General features: G+C 37.9%; 1 protein-coding gene across 6 annotated transcripts in view; it reads left to right on the top strand.

The window, feature by feature from the left end:
* Positions 1-264: 264 nt before the first annotated feature.
* Positions 265-19,685, top strand: part of LMO7 (LIM domain 7) — a 119,258-nt gene continuing 99,837 nt past the window's right edge. For 4 of the 6 annotated variants that reach the window (XM_063101718.1, XM_063101717.1, XM_063101716.1 and 1 more), the window contains exons 1-2: positions 17,238-17,383; positions 17,484-17,590. In XM_063101718.1, the coding sequence (XP_062957788.1) occupies positions 17,345-17,383; positions 17,484-17,590 (146 nt within the window). In that variant the 5' untranslated portion in view covers positions 17,238-17,344. Of the gene's footprint in view, positions 283-17,236; positions 17,384-17,483; positions 17,591-19,685 lie in introns of those variants that run through there. The other 2 variants (XM_063101719.1, XM_063101715.1) reach the window with 2 other exon arrangements.

Here is a 19,685-nt window from a genome sequence, read left to right as displayed (position 1 = left end):
AGGGCCAAGTGAACTAAATTAGGATGAAGGAAAGATTCTTAAACTGGCTATTGAAACAGATCTAAATGTTTGCTTTCTGATGGGCTATTGGATCTGAATAACACTTTGGGGGATGGAATAGTGATATATGATTTTTGAGAATGTTAAAAAGAACACTAACTTGATATTGGCATTCTTGTAATTGTGTATATTATTTCTTTATTTACTTTCAGTTTGATTAATAAGCTTAAACCCGGTGTCATTAAGAAGATCAATAGACTGTCCACACCAATAGCAGGTTTGGTAAGTAATAAATTATCTTCAAAACTAGATTTCTTTGTCTTTGAAATGTAAAAGTGTGGGTATAGGCAGATTCTCTCATTTGCAGTTACGGTAGAAATTAGGTTAGGGTTTTTTGCTCAAGAAAAGTGTTTTTAGTGATGTCTTCTTTATATCTTTAGTTCCTTTCTTTGTTTTCCTTCTGCTGGGATGCTTTCATTTTATTTATTTAGTTTTTGTCTGTTTTGATTTTTGTGCCTGCAAACTTCATATGTCCCCTTTCTTGACTTGTTTCTTCCCCAAATTGCATTTGTTTAAGGTCACATTGTTTTCTGAAGTCCAGCCCTGCATAGGTTGTTTGCTAGTGGGCCACAATGGCTCCCCGAGCTGTCAGGGATCACCAGTTGTTGTATTTCTGCTACTTCATGCTTATGTGTTACCCTCAGCACACAGATGTTAAGTGTATTTGCAAAATACTGAAGACCTGTCAGTTCTTTTGCTTTATAGAATAGGTTTCCTACCAATGTCCTGTGTAATGTTTTCACTGTCTTCCTCTTTGACATGGTAATGTTATCTATAAAATAACTGTGATGATTCTCTAGATTCCCTCTAGCTTTAAATTCAGGATTTTGTTCATGAAAAATACCCACACTGTGACTATGTAGCTATTCTGATGGGTCAAGACACTGGAGAGACCAATAATAACATAGAGCTGTGTCTTTAGAAATAATTTATAGTTAAATACAAATGATGGATAATTTCAAAATGTTAGAAATCCTTAAAAATCAATGCTGTTAGGAGTCAGCTAAAAAAAATTAACTTTACAAAACACTGAAGTTTAAGACAGCTAATAATTGGGATATAAGAGCAAACTATTATCTTTGGAATATTCACACTGTTTATAATACATTTAGGAAATTTCTGTTTGCCCATTCATGTATTTATAGGTGTTAAAGACATGAAGGTAGTAGTACCAACATTTCTGGGTTTTTAGGAGGCATGGACATCTCATTAAAATCTTGACAGGGAAAAAGTTGGTTCCAGAGTGTTTATAACTGGGGAAAATATCTATGAGAGAAGGGATGAAAAGTTTTTATAGTTTTCTTTTGAAATACTGTAGAATATATATAAAGTGCCTAGAGCAATTTTGCTCAAATATTACTTTCTTCCTTCTTACCAAGTTGCCTCTATTCTATATCTGTCATGAATAGGTAGCGGACCTGATTTTTTTAAAGATAATTTATTATACATACGTGTGGGGCACAACACTGATTTTCAGTAGCTGTGTACAATGTGTGATGGTTACATCAGGACAGTTAGCTTATTCATCATTATGATATGCAGTCATTCTTTGTGAATTGTGGTATATGGGCCTAATATTTTTATTGGCCTCAAATTTTGTTAGGTAAAATCTTCCACACACACACACACATGCACACATGCATGGATACTTAAAAAAGTTTGTGGAAAAATGGAATTAAAAGATAATATGACTGTTTCCATGAACTTTTAAAAGACCCCTTGTATACTTATATATACACACACATAAGATTACTATCTTCTAGTAATATAATAAGTCAGAAGATACGTAAGGAATAAAATTAAGGAAATTTGGTATTTGAAGTCTTGCTAGGAGGAAGCATTTAATTTAATAAAACAAATATGCTTTATATGAAAATGACTTTTATAAAATAACTACTTTGGAAACTTAAAGTTTGAATTGTATTTTCAAATGGCTTGAGTTATTCTTAAGTAGTTTAATGCCTTGATTTTAAATTGTCATTTTTTTGAACAATTACATGCATTTTAAATGAAATTAGCCTTTGTTCTTAAAAACCCTGCATATTTGGAATTCTTGGATTGTGGGTGTTTGTTGTTGTTGGCCACTTGAGATTTTATTCAATTTTCCGATTGTATGATTAGATGAAAGCACAAATATATTTTATTTTTAAATCCAAAGATCTTTCCAAGTATTTCTATTTCAAGCATCAGATATTCTATCTAGTTTAGATTTTATCTCTAGAAACTAAAATGAAATGTATTTCTGTTATATTAAATAGAATGATTTCCCAAATATAGGACACTGAACATTTTCAATTGGATGTAGGAGCATAAGAGTGACCACAGCTGCAGAACTGGGCTAACTAAGTCCAATTGGTTTGAAGTTATCATCATGATTCATTTAACTCCTTCTGATGCTAGTCAAGATGGTTATATCAAAACTTCTCAAGGCCTTAATTTCAAGTGTGAATTAGAGCTCCAGTATCTACCTGGAAGCATTGTTATGAGGATTCAAAGGGATAATGTGTACATAGTCTGATATACAGATATTCAGTGAATGTTCTTTCAACAAATAGAGTGCTTACTAGGTCAAGGATTTTTCTAGTTTATAGGGATGTATTGGAGGAACAAAGACAGATACAGACCTTGACCTTAAAGAGCTTACATTCTAGTGTGGGAGGGGACCAGGCAGATAAATGAGCAAATGATCAAGAAAGCACCACATAATAAATGTGCTACTGAGAATTACAGTAGACTTTGACATTTATTGAACACCCATGAGCAGTTGTGTGGAATTATGATGATTGACCTCTAAAAATTCCTCAGGAAGGAGTATGTCAGAAGCCTTAGTTTTTGACGTTTATTAGAAGAAAGATGAATCTGAGCTAGATTCTTAGGTGTTCACAGCACCTAACATAGTGACTGATGCATGTGGGAGATAAAAAAATTTTTTTAAATGAACAAGATTTCTATTGTGAAAAATAAGTTTCTAGAATTGGTTTTTGATGGGATCGTGTCATAGTTTGAATTGTGTCCCCTTCAAAAAGATACACTGAAGTCCTGAACCCCAGTACCTCAGAATGTGACCTTATTTTTGGAATTTTTTATGTTGCTGATAATGTAATTAGTTAAAATGAGCTCATACTGGGTAGGGTGGGCCCCTAATCTAATATGACTGGTGTCCTAAAAAGATGGCCATGTTAAGACAGACACAGAGGAAGAATACCAGGTGAAGAAGACAGGATTGTAGTGATGTATCTACAAGCCAAAGAAGACCAAAGATAGCTGGCAAAGCACTGGAAGCTAGGAAGAGGCCAGGAAAATTCCATTACAGATTTTGTAAGGAGCATAGCTTTGCCAATAGTTTGATTTTTGGACACTGGAACTATAAATTTCTTCTGATTTAAGCCACCCAGTTTTTGGCACTTTGTTATGGCAGCCCTAGGGAACTAATACACATAGGTAAATGTTTTAGTTAATTCTTGCTTTTTAAAAAACTCTTTATTTTGAAATTAATGTAGATTCACAGGAAGTTGCAAAAAACAGTACAAAGAGGTCCTCTGTACCCTTTACCTAGTATCGCCCAAGGTGCTATCTTCTGTAACTATAGTACAGTATTAAAACCAGGAAACTGACATTGGTACAATTCAAAGACCTTTATCATATTTTATTAGTTTTACATATAGTAAATACTTTTTTAGTAGCAAAGCACAGAGATGCTTTTCAGCTAAGTCAGGTGAAGAGTGTTTTATTTTAAGGGTTTACCAAAAGCCTCTCCTATTAAGTGTTAAACCATAAACATGGCAGCCGCATTTCACGATTCCTTTTTTTTTTCAAACAGGAGACTTTCTTTGGTGTCTATTAGGTGAGGTTCCCCAGAGAGGAATCTGAATGGATAAGGTTATCTTTTCTCTCTAGGCTGCAGATATCGTAGGTCACTGGCCAACCTGTGGATGAGCTCAAGAAGATAATCATTTGGGCCAAATGGGCTGTGGTCAGGAGTGTTGGTTTCCATTGGCTCATTGAGTTCAGGCGTAAGGGTTGAAGTGGGTTCTGTGAAGGAGATTTGTATGGGGTACATATGCTATGGTAGGTCAAATACAGTAGGAATTTTTACGTGAGGGTTCAGGCTGAGCAGTCGTGGTGTTCCACACTCCTCTTTCACTACTCCTTTCTTACTCTCTGTCCTGTGGCCATACCTTTTATCTGACTCACCTCAGCTATCATGTGTATTTAGCTTTGAAGCCAAGGCAATGGATTTACTCTTTGCAGACAGACCTGTGGGAAAACTCGGAGTATCCCCTGAGCAATGGCAGTATGGAAAAAGATGTTTAGGTGATTTAGAAATATATTGAACACTCTGCTTGAAACATTCATGTGATTAGTCGGGAGGGTAGTAACCTTGTTCTCCTAAATCTTTTCTTCTAAAGATATGGTGTTTCTCACTTGACCGAGATTTATTTTATAAAGAAATACGCTCTTCCTGTCTTTTCTATTCTTTCTATTCTTCACAAAGTTGTGTTAAGAAAAAAATTAGTTGGTGTGAAATGCTGGTACATTCAAATTATTGAAACTCAGAACTTAAATTTTATTTAGGAATAAAAAAGAACCTCAAAACAAAGCCCCGAGAAACAGGCAAGATATACTGATGGCGAAAAGAGCTGTTGAATCTGAGTAATGTTTACCATCTGATATAGGAGCGTTAGAGTGAGCGTAATACAATATGTGTCGAAATATCAAGGAATTTATTAATCCTAAGGCTTATAGTCATCTTGGACCCCTAATGATTTATTTGCATTTAGCTAAAGCAAGTTTTCTTAGCTTTGGCACTATTGACATTTTGGGCCAGATAATTCTTTGCTGTGGAGGTCTGTCTGTCCTGTACACTGTAGAATCTTTAGCAGCATCCCCGTCCTCTACTCACTGGAGGCCAGAAACACACTTCCCTTCTTTTGCCTTATTTGTGACAGCTAAAAATGTCTCCAGATATTGCCTGTGAGCCCCTAAAATTGTTCCTGGTTGAGAACCACTGAGCTAAAGAATCAAGAAGGTGAACACTACTCCTTTACAGGGGCTAGTTTGCTGACTGACTATAGATTGGATTGATCTACTCATGCTTTCCATTTCAGTTGTAATTTCCCTTTGAAAAGTAATGGTACTCCAGGAGATTTGGTTAGAATCATTCGCTTGAACATTCGCGTCTATCAGAGGGCTCAGTGGAGAAATCCTCAATTTACCCACATTTTTATCAATTACATGGGCTCAATTTGAACATCTTTGCTCTGAAGGATTATTCTTTTAGATAACTTTTGAGAGTGGAATGTGTAAGGTGTGACTGTAGTGCCTGGAAGGGTTGTGTTCTCAGTCAGGAAAGCTGCAGAAGGCAGGACATGGGCAAAGACGCCAGCTAGCCTAAGCTGTTGGCTGTGTCAGTCTCCCTGGCCTCCATCGTGGCTACTTCAAGAAGTAAGGCAAGTGTCTACGCATCCATTCTCACTGCCATTTTCCAACAGGTTATTAGTGGTTAACATTCCTGTACCTGTGTGAAAGTGCTTCTGGTTCTTTCCCTTTCACTCTCCCACACACTCAGGTAGTCAGCAAAGTAGTGTGACCTACTGCGCACAGAGGTTACTGCTGAAACATCTGGTTGTTCCCTTTGATCCAGTGGTGATGGAAAACTCACCTGAGGGACACTGTGGGACACTGAAGCTTGTAAGCACTTTTCACAAATAAAACAAAAATGTGAGAAATCAAGACAGAGTTTTTTTTTTCTTTATTGGGGGGGGGGAGTCTACTTCTGTTTCCTCTCCTTTATCATCTACATTGAAATAATATAAGAAATATGAATATAACTACAATTTTCATTCAAGGGTGGCACTTTTCTGGGTAGGAGGCAGGAAAGAATTTTGCATGATAAGAGAGAATACTCAAGGAATATTAGATTGTGACTTCGATGAGTTACAGGAATGAGCAGACAATTTACCCCTTGCTTGAGGGAGTGGTGATGCTGAGGGTTGCTCTGTGCTGGGTCAGACCCACTGTGTGTCTCAGAGGGAGTATTTCTCCATCGGTAATAAGCAAGATAGACATTTGTGAATGTATTTGGAGGTTAATGACCAGCGACTTCATGGGAAAAGATGGAAAGATGGTATTATAGAGCTAGTTTGAAATCATCGCTTAAAGGTAAAGTCAATGGTGTCTATTTCCTCTTCTGGAATTTTATTGCTGATTTTGTAGATTGGTTTGAGATCTTCCACCTAGAAAATTTGGAAAAGACTTCCACCAAGTAAGTTTTGTTTACTTCACTCATCCTTGCCTATGTGATTGCTTAGCCAATAAAAGCAGCATTCCTATCGAGCTGATTCTTGTTGCCATGATTTGATCCCCATCTTGAAAGAGATGTAAGTCAACATTTATAGGCTAAGGAGGGTGTTGGGAAAATAGAATAATTTAATCAGGCTGCCCTCGCCTCAGGGCTGGTTGGGGGTGGTTCAGTATACAAATTGTGTGTGGGTGGAGTTGGTGTGTGTGCATGGCACCACGGTTTGGCTGGTGACTTCCTCAGGTGGATGCTGCTCTGTGCAGCCATGCTTTCCAACCTAGGCTTCCAAGGACCTGTTTGCTGGTTACTTAGCTCACAGACCTGCGTGTGAGGAGTCTGGTGACCCAGCCTGGCATGTGAGGGTTCTGGAGACCCAGCCTGGCATGTGAAGGGTTTGTGACCCAGTCAGTGAATAGGCTTGAGGGGTCTTTGAGCTCCAGACCCAGCCCTAGCTGGACAATTGGCCCACTCGGCAGGATTACGGGCAGTTAAAAGAGTGTGACAAGTGGCGACGGCAGGATTCCCACATTAGCTGAGCTCTGCAGAGGGTGTGGAGGGGGCAGCTCTGAAGCCCCTCCTGTAACATGCATCTGGCACCACCTCTGCATCAACTCTGCTTTCCTTTTCATGTTTTTGATTTCCTCACGTTTGACAAATAATGAAGGGTATCTGTTTCTATAAATTACCATGCTCTTTAATTTTTCTTTATTTCTCATCTATCACTGTATTGGAACAATTTCATGCCTATTTCATCAGACTGTGGTGTTTCATTGAGTTATAAAGGATAGATTTTTTTTCCCCATTTCCTAATAGAGACAGTGAACGTTCAAGGATGTCAATAAACTTGATTGAAACTGTCAAATTGTGGTCTCATTATTAAAACTACACTGGAGAAATGTTTTTATTTCAAAGGGAGGGTGACCTGCTGTTGCAAGTTGTGAAACTATGTCTCAAATGCTAAAATTTAAACTATTTTTATTTTATTAGTTTGTCAATCTCATTATTTTCTTTAAAAACAAAACATAACAAAAACATGGAGTTCTTTTTCTTCTCAATAAAGATACAGTAGGGTACTGTAGTATTACCATTATTAATGCATTGTTACACTTGTATAAGAAATTATAGCATAAAAGCCATTTACTAAAAATAAGGCCACTTTACACATTGAAAATGACATTTTCCATGGTTTATGTTTATTTAAAAAATTTTTTTGTAATGTATATTTTACTGAAATTTCTGTGGATCACCATCTGTATTTTGAAATAGTTTGAATTTATCCAATATCAAGTTTGAGTGAATACACTGGGGATTGTGTGCTGGCTGTCTTCAAGGTAAGAAATACTAGATATTAAATATCTGAATACCTTAACATGTCCATGTAAATGGCGTATAAATAAGTTGATGATGGTTGAGTCATTTATAAAGTATTCTCATGAGACTTCCTTGAGTCTTCTTGTCTCTCTGCTTCTCTCACTCTCCCAATTAAAGATTAAGTGTCACTAAGAGTAGAAACTTAAAAACTCAGTGTCAACACTGAAGTTGTTTCCAGTACCCTCATAATGAGGTAGTGCTGCAAATCAGGAAACTCCTGTTTTATTTCTAGCCCTAATCTCTTAGTCATGATGTTGGCACAAGTTTAGGAGCACTTCCCGAGAGTTCTGAAACCTGCTTGCTTTTAAATCTAAGATGAACATTTATAAGCCAAGTTTCAGCCTTGAGGGCAACTTTTTTTTTTTTTTTTGAGCGTTAATGAATTAGAATTGCTAAAGCAACACTATAATTAACTTGTAGAGTTAAAAATAATTGATTCATGTATTTGAGTAGAATTATATCATACTTGTACAGGACAGTTTTATTCAAATAAAATTGGAATGTCTTTCCTTAGGAACCTTTTGTTATGTAGGAAATGAAAAGGGAAGAGTAAGTGAGGTTGATAAGAAATAGAATCCAAAGTGTAAAACTGGTATGAGGGCAGGAGTCACTTGATATGTCTTAGGCCCATGACTGCCCCACCTTCCTAAAAGTATTTATTGAACACATACTATGTGTCAGGCACTGTTCCAGGAACTTGAGACACAGCTGCAAACAAGATAGAGAAAGTTCCCTGTGGAGCTGACATTCAATGGAGTTGGAATCAGTAAATCAGTGTCCTGTTAGGTGCCAATAATTCCAGTGAAGAAAATATGGTACTTCATCAGTTGCCAGTAATTACACTGAGCAAGCAATGCAAATGGGTAAAGAATGAGTGTATGAGAAGCATTTCAGAGAAGGTGCTCCAGGGCATCTTATTTCTGAGTTGATATTTGATCAGGGACCTGATAAAGTGAGGGAAATTGAGCCCTGGGAAGATGTGGGGGAAGGAGAGAGTTTTCCATATAGAGGGACCAGAGGGAGGATCAGGATCAGCAAGGAGGACTGTGGGCCTGAATGAGTGAGAGGAAGAGGAGGCAGGTGAAGCTGTGGAAGGCTTCATGGACTTTGATGAGGAGACTACATCTTACTCAAGTGTGAGTAAGAGCAACTTAAGTTGTTATTAGAAGGTCATTGGTTGCCTGTGGTGATGGATGCACATATCTGTGAATATACTAAATATATACTTTAAGGAGGTGAATTTTGTATGGCATGTGAATTGTATCTTAAAATGGTTAAGAAAAAAATCTCTGGTTGCTGTGTGAAGAACAGACTGAAGGAAATCAAGGTGAGGAGGGGGAAAGCCAGGAAAAGAACAATTTCAGTAGCTGTGATGGTTAATTTTTTGTGTCAACTCGACTGTGCCATATGGTACCCAGATATTTGGTCAACCATTATTCTGGATCTGTTTGCAAGGATGTTTTGGATAAGATTAACATGGAGTTGGTAGACTGAGTAACAAAGATTGCTCTCCCTTATGTGGGTGGGCATCATATGACAGGTGAAAACCTGAATGGAACAGAAAAGGCTGGCCCTCCTGCTAGTTCCTACTAGGGAACTCTTCCTGCCTTACTGCTTGCGCTGGGATATTGTATTTTTCCTGCTTTGAGACTCAAACTGAAACATGAGCTCTTTTTGAGTCTGGAGCCTGCTGGCTTTCAGACTCAAATTGAAACATGGGCTCTTTTTGAGTCTGGAGCCTGCTGGCTTTCAGACTAGAACTCATAGCATTCCATTGGCTCTCCTAGTTCTCAGGCCTTCAGACTTAGAGTAGACTAGACCATCAGCTCTCCTGTGTCTCTAGCTTGCTGACTGCAGATCTTGGAACTCCCCAGCCTCTATAATTCCTTATAATAAATCTCTTCCTATATATGTCCTGTTGGTCCTGTTTCTCTGGAGAACCTGAGTTATATAGTAGTCCAGGCAAGAGATATGGGGGCAATTGGTGAGGTGGTAAGAAACGGTCGATTTTCCAAATGTTTTGATGGAAGAGTGTATAGGATTTGCTAATGGATTGAGAGAGGATTGAGGGTTTTTACATCAGTAGTTTAATGAGGTAATAGATATGGGGGCAGAGGATTAGTGGGGGAAGGGGAGAATCAAGAGAGAACCCGGGGAAGATGAGGCAATTTGCAAAAGATTGTAGATTGGCAAAATGTCCTAACAAAGTGAGTAATGCACATTTTAGATGGTGTTCCCTGGCAGCATCATGGAAAAGATGGTTAAAGGGGTAGCTTATGATTACTTATCAAGAAACAAGGTACTCTCTAGAAGCCAGCCTTGTCCATCAGAAGCAAAAGGCTCTAAAGTAGCAGATCACTAGACTGGTCCCCATGGGGAATGCAGGAGACCAGCCAGAGAAATGGCCTGCAGATGGGTTTTGTTTGGCTTACATTTTTGTTTTTAAAATTTGAGCCAACATTTATATACCCTGAGATTTTTGGTGGGTTTTCTTGATGAATCTGGCAACAATGAGTCTGCATGCCCCTAAATCAACCTTTATATGGTGTGTCCTGTAGATAGGATGGGAATCTCTGGTTTTCTTGGACTCTTGTTGTCTCCTTGACGTTGTGCTCTTTTTATTTGTTTATATTTTATTAGTTTATATTACCAGCCCTCACTTTTTAGGCATCTGTCTTAATTCCTGCAAGGTGTCTGTCATTAAGGCCTTGGTATTGGACCGAACAGTAGTGCCTGTAGGTAAAATCTTAAATAGTTGAGTAAAAATGATCAATTTTAAGGAGCCAAAATGTTTAAATCCATTGTAAACTTTGAGGTTTCTGGCTGTTTGCTTTAGGGTTTTGTTCTTGCCCTGTTCACACTTAAAAAAACAAAAAAGGGATGAAAAAATTAGTCTAATTTGTAAATATTGAAACAGTAAGGTATAGTGAATGTACAGGATATCAAAATCTGTAATTAAAAATGATCTAGATGGACCTGAGTCTCCAAAAGGATATTTGTCAGGAATAAAGTTCAACTGTATTTTAGTTTTTAAAAATCACAAGTCCAGGTGGTTTTATATTGTCTACAAATTCAGTCATGCATTTTACACCTTTATTGATGGCACCTCACTAATAGGATCCCATGGTTTTCAATTCAGATTTTCCTATATCCAACTTATTTTTCTTATAAGTTGGATATTATTTTTGACTAGTCTATAGTCCATTAAAACCCACAGGTCATCTTCCTATGAACTATGATATCAGGGTCACCTGGGTATTACTGCTGTGCATAATCTCACTCAGCTGACAGTGTAACATAGATGCCACAGTAAAAAGTACCCACTGCCTGTGGGTTATTTTTCTGACCACTTACTTATTTGTGAGAAACTGCCAATCACGCATTGTTTACTCATTAAGCCCTCACAATAACCCTGTTATCCTCATTTTATAAGATGAGCATTATTAGTAAGGCTTCGAGTGATAATTAACCATACCTGGAGTCCAGTATTAAGTTATAGATACTTCACTCTGAGAGGTCATAACCTGAAGGACCTTGTCTTTAAGGAGGTGTGGTAGTTGGAGTAGGTAGAATAATGATTTCCAAAGATGTTCATATTGTAATCCATGGAAACTGTGAATATGTTACCAGACAAGGGAGAATTAGGTTGCAGATGGAATTAATGTTGCTAATCAGTTGAACTTGAGCTGGACAGAGTATCTTGATGATCCAGGTGGGCCAAAGGTAATCACAAGTGTTCTTATATAAGAGGATGAGGGAGCAAGGAGAGAGAGAACCAGATAGATGGCAGTGTGAGAAAGACTGCCTGATGCTGCTGTTTTGAAGATGGAGAAATGGGGCCATGAGCCCCAGGGAATGCTGGGGGCCTCCAGAAGCGGGAAAAAGGCAAGGAAACGGATTCTCTCCTAGAACGTAGCAGAGAAAACATAACCTTCTCGACACCTTGATTTTGGACTTCTGGCCTCCAGAACTGTAAGATGATAAAATTGTGTTGTTTTCAGCTACTAAGTTGTGGCAACTTTTTATAGTATTAGTAAGAATCTAATACAGTGGTTAAGAGCACAGATTCAAGAGTCAAACTGTTGGATTTGAATCCCAGCTCTACAACTTGATGTATGAACTTGGGCAAGTCACATAAGTTCATTAAGTGTCAGTTTCCTCATGTGTAAAATGGAAACAAAAACACTTTATGAAGTTTTTTGGTGAGAATTCGAATAAGATAATTTGTATGAAGTCCCTGGCACATGATAAGAACATAATGAATATTAACCTGGAAAAATTAGCCATTCAGTGGAGGGCCAGTTGGGATAATACTAGAACTGAAAGATGTCACATGAGGCACAAGGGATGTTGGGAAACAAGGGCCATTTGAAGAGAGATGTGAGGTTGGGGAACATGTAGAGTATACGAGGCAGGAGAGCTAAGTAGCTAAGGGGTGCTCATATTGCAGAAAGATCATGTTTAGTTTGCATTATCAAATATGCAGATTCAGGATCGGTGTTTCACAATTACAGTGAGAGAGTCTAGACTTTCTTGACATAGGAGTGACTAAAAGTGAGCCAGCCTCATAAAGCAGTTAGTCCCTGGGGCTGGAAAAGTTTAACAAGGGCTGGTAATCCAGACACATTATCTGTAAAAGTGATTCCCAAAGGGGGAGGAGGCTGCATTATAGGCGCTCCGGTTTGCAGCTGGCTGCAGAGTTTTACCATGTAGTTTTCCTTCGCTGTATACGCTTTATTGCTTCATAAACTATGTGGGTTAGCATCATTATGATGTTTTTTTAAAAAAAGCAATTATGTGTTTTACTTTGGAACACAGAACATGGATAATTTGAGGACAGAACTTCATAAACATCTATTTCAGCACTTTAAAAAATAAAGTAGACAAGTTTTAGAATTATTTCATTTTTGCTGTAAGGTTTCATTAGATGAATAATATGCAAGACTGTCACTTAATTCATGCTTGCAGTTGGACAAAGCCTGCTATTGCTTCTCTGTAGTTAGTTAATTGTAACTGGAGTTGAGCATTTCGATAACCAGAGTCCCCTTCCCTTGACCTGCTGCTGCTGCTCTCACTTGCCAACTCTCAGCTTTGCCCCAATTGGTCTGGTTTTTCCTCCTGTTCTGCCAAGCGGTGCTGGCATAAAAGCAAATTGCCATGCTGCTGGCATTGTTATCGTGCATAATCTCCTGGGCCCTCAGTGTCATTTGGCAATTACAATCATGTGTTGCATAATGACATTTTGGTCAGCGATGGACTGCATATATGACAGTGGTCAGAGCAATAGTCTATACCATATAGTCTAGGTGTGTAGTAGGCTTTACTATCTAGGTTCATGTAAGTACACTCTATGATGTTCACACAATGACAAAATTGCCTGGTGACACATTTCTCATAGCATTGCCCTGTTAAGCGACACTATTATACTTTTAGCTTTCCTAGTTGGTCCCTGTTCCTGTTTTCATATATTACAAAACTTTATTGTTCTCCTTTGTCCTCAATTCCTTTGCTGTCAGCAAATGACCAAGACTTTTTCTTTGTAGAGAAATAGGTACTCAAGGAAAAATTTTTAAAAATGGATGAAACCAGCTGCTTATTTTCCTCACAGATAACTATTGAAGTAGGATCTCAGATGTCCATTTGGTAAAGAGCTAAGGCTTCTTGTCCACAACCAGTCTTGATTTTTTTTGTGAGTGAGCCACCTTGGAACCAGCTCCTCCAAGCCCCAGGAGAGCCTTCAGACAACTGCAGTCCTGGCTGACATCTCCACTATATCCTGATAAGAGACCTCCCAAGTCAGAACTATCCAGCTAAGGCCACTCCCAAATTCCTGACCTTGAGAAACTGTGAAATCATAAATATGTGTTGTTTTAAGTGACTAAGTTTTGGGATAATTTGTTTTGCAGCAATAGACAACTGATAAGAGGTACTACAGTGAACTAATACAAACCTGAGAATCCTTGTAAATTTTTATGTTTTTTCTCATCCTCCTCAAGTTGAAAGTGTGGTTCCTGATCATTAATCTCTCTAATTCACTCTAGTTCCCTCCACCCCACACCTGTGATGACTGCTTTATAATTGATTTCAAGGCTACAGGTGGAGAGGAGGTTGGTGAGGTTATGAAAATCTTAAGCCATCTACTTTTTCTGTTTATATAGTGTCTACCTTTATTCATAGTCATAGAAAAATTTAAAACTAAAAGGAGCTATTAGATACATTCAGGGTTCATCCCCCCCACCCCAAAGAAGCCACTTTTGGTCCTGAAAGTATGGGGACTGCTGATGTTTAGAGCAGGCTTTTGACATGAAGTATTGTATATAAGCTGGGATATGAGATACTTGTGTGATTGGTTGGGATTTTTGCTAGTTTCAAGTGAAAATGATTCCGAATGAAGACTAAATGCTTCCCTTTTAATATGTTGAGCTGGGTGTGGTTTCTTGATGTTTCAACAGACATGAACATTTTATTTTATGATTTTGTATATCTCCTCAGGCAACTCTCTGCCTGGGTCCTTTGAAATTGCAAAAAGTAAATTACCAGTGGCTCAAGTCCAATAAGCATAATTTTGGTTACAATTCTGATCTTAGTACAACCCGTTCCTGCTGCATAGGCCATATGTGACTTGTTTAAAAAGTTTTTCTGTTTTAAACGTAAGTGTTGTTGAACTATTAAAAAGATGTTCTGCTTCTTGGTTAAAATGAAGGCTTTATTTAAGACTAGAACTTTATCATATTGTATTTAATTATATATTTTTTTGAACTTTGTCTCCAATTAAATATAGTAACTTGAATTTTTAAGTGGTTTTTTCCTAACACTTAGGTGGGTTTTAAGGAGTATGTGGCTTTATCTATCTAAGCTTATCAACCTGTACATATTTGTCAACCAGATGAATGCCATTATAAAATATGTAAAGAATTGTTTTGGCTCCTAGTTCAATAAGTTTACTTTTTAGTTTAACTTTGTCGTAATATTTTATAATGCTTTAAACATTCAGAACCCAGTTGAATTGGTGGTGAGGGTCTAGGAAGGCCCGGTAGCTGGCTTTGACCCACCCTGTTCTCTAGAAGCTTCTTGACTCTGCCATAGAGAAGAATTCAAGGACAGAGTCACAGTACAAAGTGAAAACAGGTTTAACGTAATGGTTAAGAAGTGTAGGCTTCACAGAGAAAGTGTGGCCTAACTCCAGAGACTGAGCAGAGCCTGCACCAAGTTTGATACTAAAGTGAGAAATGCACACCTAATGTTTAGTACAATGTGTAGGCTGGCTCAAGAGAGTGAGCAGCAGACCCTTAGAAATAAGCTTAACATAAAGGTAAAGTATACACACCTCTCCCAGTGAGATGCAAGTGGGCTCCAGGAAAACCAGCAATAACTGCAGCAAGTTTTATACAAAAATAAATATGCATTGATAGACAAAGAGCAGGCTTGCCCCAGAGTGAACAGCAGCCTGCTAAAGGCAAGAATGATACAAAAAGAAAGAAATATACACCGCAGGTGAAGTATAGGCTGGCTGTAGAAAGAGTGAGCAGCCCTGCTTTCTACTGGGATTCAACGTTTATAGTTGTTCTATCTAATACATATTCATACTACCTAATGAATATTTAAGAATGTCATTCCCAGTTATGCAACAGTCTTGCACATGCTCAGTTGGTCTCTTTATAGAACCTGCTCATTGGTCGAATTCCAACATACCCACTGGAAAATACCTACAATATTCAGTACTCTCCAGCCCCTCCCGCAGAACTTCATTCAAAGGATAAACTCCCTTCTACTTAGCATGCTTAACTACTAGGGTTATATAACCCTTCTCTATTGAGTATGCCCAGCCACTGGATTTGCATAAGTCAACTTCCTGAGGCCTCAATTTCTATTCCTTGGTGCCAAAAGTAGGTTCAACTTGCAACAGTAACTCTTCTCTAGGGGAAGGCCTGAGACCCTGGGGTGTGGCCTGAAACCCAATGGTGTGTCCCCAAACCTGAACCCCTGCAAACTGAACACCTCCTATCTCAGTGATGGTTTACTTTTCCCTTTTTTGATATGAGATTTGCTTCCTGTAGAATTTAGGGTACTGGTACACCAAATCATTTGTTCTTGTCTGCTTCTCAGAGGGCCAGTTTTAGAACCAGTAATTTGTATTATTGGTAAGTATAGATAGCATACTTTCTAGAATTATGTGAGTTTAACAACAAAATTATCACTTTTTGCTACTCTTGGAATTTTGCCAACAAATTATTTCTCCTTTTTCTACATAAAATCAAACTAAACACCTTTCATTGAACTGCTAAACTTTTGATTTATAAATGTTTTTAATCTTTGACATATTCCTATTTAAAATGATTCATGGATTTCAGCTTTCAGCTAGGTAGTTCAAACTGCCTTTTACTGATAGTACATTGGAATAGCCTGCCACCTCTATAAATAGTGGTTTTTTAATGTTCCTTTTACTCTAGTGATCAGTGTTGCTTTTTTCTTACCACGCATTCTCTTGCACTTTCTCTAAATCCCCTCACAGTCCAAAACCCCAAGCTGTTGAATTTAGCCATATTATCTTCCTTTGTTTCCTTTAAAAATCATTTCTGCCCATTTTGCCACCTCACCCTGACTTCTCTTCCTGTGGAAATGAGCTTGTCAGTGTGGGAAAATTGTAATTGCCTTGCTCCATGTGGCAAGTTGTCTTTTGGTCTCTGAAGATCAGCTCTTAGGGAGGGAGCTGAAGTTTCAGGGAAGCTCTCGGAGGCTCACAACACAGAGGTGGTGTTGCCAGCATGCTTAAGTGGACAGATGTGTGTCGGCATGTGGGAGGCCATTCCTTTACCTGACAACCCTAACAAAGTGAAGGCAAAGAGTCCACATGGGATCCTCACAAGCTCAACCCCGTAAAGCATTTTCTTTTTTAAGAGTGGTAAAGATGAAGCCTAAGCTAATGCTGGAACCAAATGTGTGTGTCTGAAATGCAGCCGATGGTAAATAGGATATATTATAGTCCATGTTTGTGCAGCAGTTTGTATTAATGAAAATCATTGGTTGTGAATGGAGGACTTTGGTTTTGAAATTAGATATGAGGGCAACCTTGGAGTTGCGGGATAGATTTTCATTTTTTGGAGGCAGCTTTTGAGGCAGGTGCAGGGAGTGAGTAATGTGCCACACCTAAACTGTGTGAGTTAGCCAATGAACACTGGGTTTCTCCTTGATCCTATAGTATGGCTTCCCTGTCTGTCAACAGCCAGCTCAGCAACCAAACCCAGATTCCAGGTGTGGTATTCCACAGTCGTTCTGTAATTTGTAATCATAGAAACAGAATGTTCCTCCTCTTATTTCTTCCCTGCCAACAGTTTCTGGGTGGTGAATGTCAGTAGCTAGAGTTATTTTTAAAAAGAAGAGAGGTGAGGCTTGTCGTGCGAAGCTGGGAAGAGGGCGTTTGTTTGCAGAGCAGAGCTGACATCAAAGTGTAGATTACTGCTCAGTGGCCAGGCACTTGTCCTATAACAGGTAATGTTTAACGTGCCAGTCACAAAGATCACAGAAACAGCATATGCCCGGGCACAAGATAGCACTACCGTTTATGCTCTGGAAGACTGAAAGAATATACATGCCCATGTTTTTTTCAAGTATATGTGTGCATTGGTCTTGCTGCTGCCTCTTTTGCTGACTGTAATTGGACTTTGAAGCTTGGAAGTTATATTATAAAAATTTTTAACCTTTGACTGAGAGAGAGCTCGGCTAAGCAATCACTTTCCACTTCTTTTCACAGGATAATATAAACGTTTTTTTGAAAGCTTGTGAACAGATTGGATTGAAAGAAGCCCAGCTTTTCCATCCTGGGGATCTACAGGATTTATCAAATCGAGTCACTGTCAAGTAAGTTTCACTGGTTTGTTACATATATTTTTAAACTTAGGGCTTGTAGCCTAAGTGAAACAGAAATGCTGAGAGTTTATGATTACTGGAAAATCGTTCCTCTCTCTGTGTCTTTTTCTGTTCTAGTTCCAAAATAGACTATTAAAATAATGGCTTGGGGGCTGTGAATGTTAAGCTGTCTGTAATTGATAACCTATTATGGTCTTACTGTAAATCTCTTTATTGACTGAAATGGTAGTTTATATTTTAATGCTTGTCCAACATGGTAGTGTTTGGTTGCTAATGGTGAGGGTACTTATTATACTTACAAAGTGAATTTAGAGATTATATTATAGTTTACAGAGTAAAAAAAAAAAAAAAAAGATTTTAAATAGATTTTTAAGATATTTGAAATTAAGATAATTGTTAACATAAAAATTAGAATATGGTGATGATAAGAGACTTTCTTACTATTTAGGAGGCAGCAGTGTCTAAGACCAATGTATATCACCAAGGACCTTGTCACTTGTGGCTGATTTTTTAAAATGAACTGTTCTTTTTTACTCTTTTAATAGTGCATTAGATGAGAAAGTGAGTGGGGGTAAAAACGCGTGGATATATGGTGTAGGAGGAAAATGGTGTTCATGTGTGAGTATATGGTTTCAGGAAATCTGGTTTTAAGCTCTGGTGAGACTTTTTTTACCTATAAATCTAATTTGCTTCCAGGAAATCAGTAATAAACTTGTGTTACCAGATAAATGTGACCAGAAAATTATTTAATTTTATAGTAATGAGTACGTCCTTATCGCTTTTTATTGTCCTTATGGCTTTTAATCCTAATTAACATTTTTCCAAGGAAAAAAAATAAACACCTTATTCTATCTACAGAAATAATGGAAAAATCAGAGAAAGATTTTTCAGAGAAAGATTTAGTTTACATATTTAATATCCATATGTAATAGCTTTAATAATTGTTTAAAAATTGACCATAAGATATTAAATATGGCCACTTTATTTTTTAAAGAAAAGTAACTATATTTATCTTTCCTACTACACATGGTCTTCTAGCAGTACAATCCTAAAACCCAGGTAGAATTAGTTTTTGAATCTAACAGTATATATTAAATGAACAAACTGTTTTGAGCCAATATGCTTCTAGATCTGTTGAATAAGCTTTTAAAACTCCACAGCAATGATATTTACATGGCAGGGATGAGTCTGTCTGCATTTCTGGTTAATTGAAAGGTAGTTGAGAGATCGAAAATTTCATCGTCAAAATGAAATGTCTACTTCTGTAGTATATGAAGTCATGTTTAATTTCCATGAAAAATATATATTTGGATGAATTTGTTTTATTTCTCCTAAACAACATATTTTTAAGACATTTGATAGGCAAAGAAACTTTAGACTTTGAAAGTCTTCTTTTTCTTAAATTGTTGATGTCTATTAGAGTAAATGTGCTCCCCCTCCAAATCATACGGTTTTGAAACTGCACCCTGTACTTGAGTAGGCTACAGACTAGGCAGAACATGTTTGTTGGTTCCTAATTCCAGCCGTGCTATGCGCAAAGCTTGCTTGGATCCTGTTTTATGAGATGTTGGGTTTAAAATGTTTAAGAAAAATCAGTGTCCGGGCTTAGCCTTCAGTGAAATTAAATTACTGACAAACTGAAACTGTGAGGCATGCAGTTACCGCTGTAGTAAGAGGTATGCAGAACAACTTGTTTCAGTGGAAACCGCAAGTCCGTCAAAGCAAGGTGTGCCTAAGTCCCGGCGAGAGTGCTTGAGTGATTTGACTTTGCTTAAGAACGTTTCCCTTGATAATTCTGTGTTGTTGGTCCAAAGAATAAAGGGGTCGACCCTGGGTCTACCACAGTGGGAGCATTGCGGTCTCCAAGGTGAGCCGCAAGGAAGCTGGCAAATGACGACTTTAAAAATGTTTGGTCGCGCTCTGATGCACTGAGAGAGCATTTTTATTAAAGGAAGCAGGTTTGAAGGAAAGCAAAAAATTGCATACTAAATAGTAATGCATTTCTTAGTTTTTGTTCTTATGTAATGTGGAGACCTTCCTGTAGGTCAAAAATCTGGTCTTACCGTTATTGTAGGTTAAAAGTGTT

Source organism: Cynocephalus volans, chromosome 7, assembly GCF_027409185.1.
Source record: "Cynocephalus volans isolate mCynVol1 chromosome 7, mCynVol1.pri, whole genome shotgun sequence".
Classification (NCBI taxonomy): Eukaryota; Metazoa; Chordata; class Mammalia; order Dermoptera; family Cynocephalidae; genus Cynocephalus; species Cynocephalus volans.
This window is presented reverse-complemented; position numbering and strand designations above follow the sequence as displayed.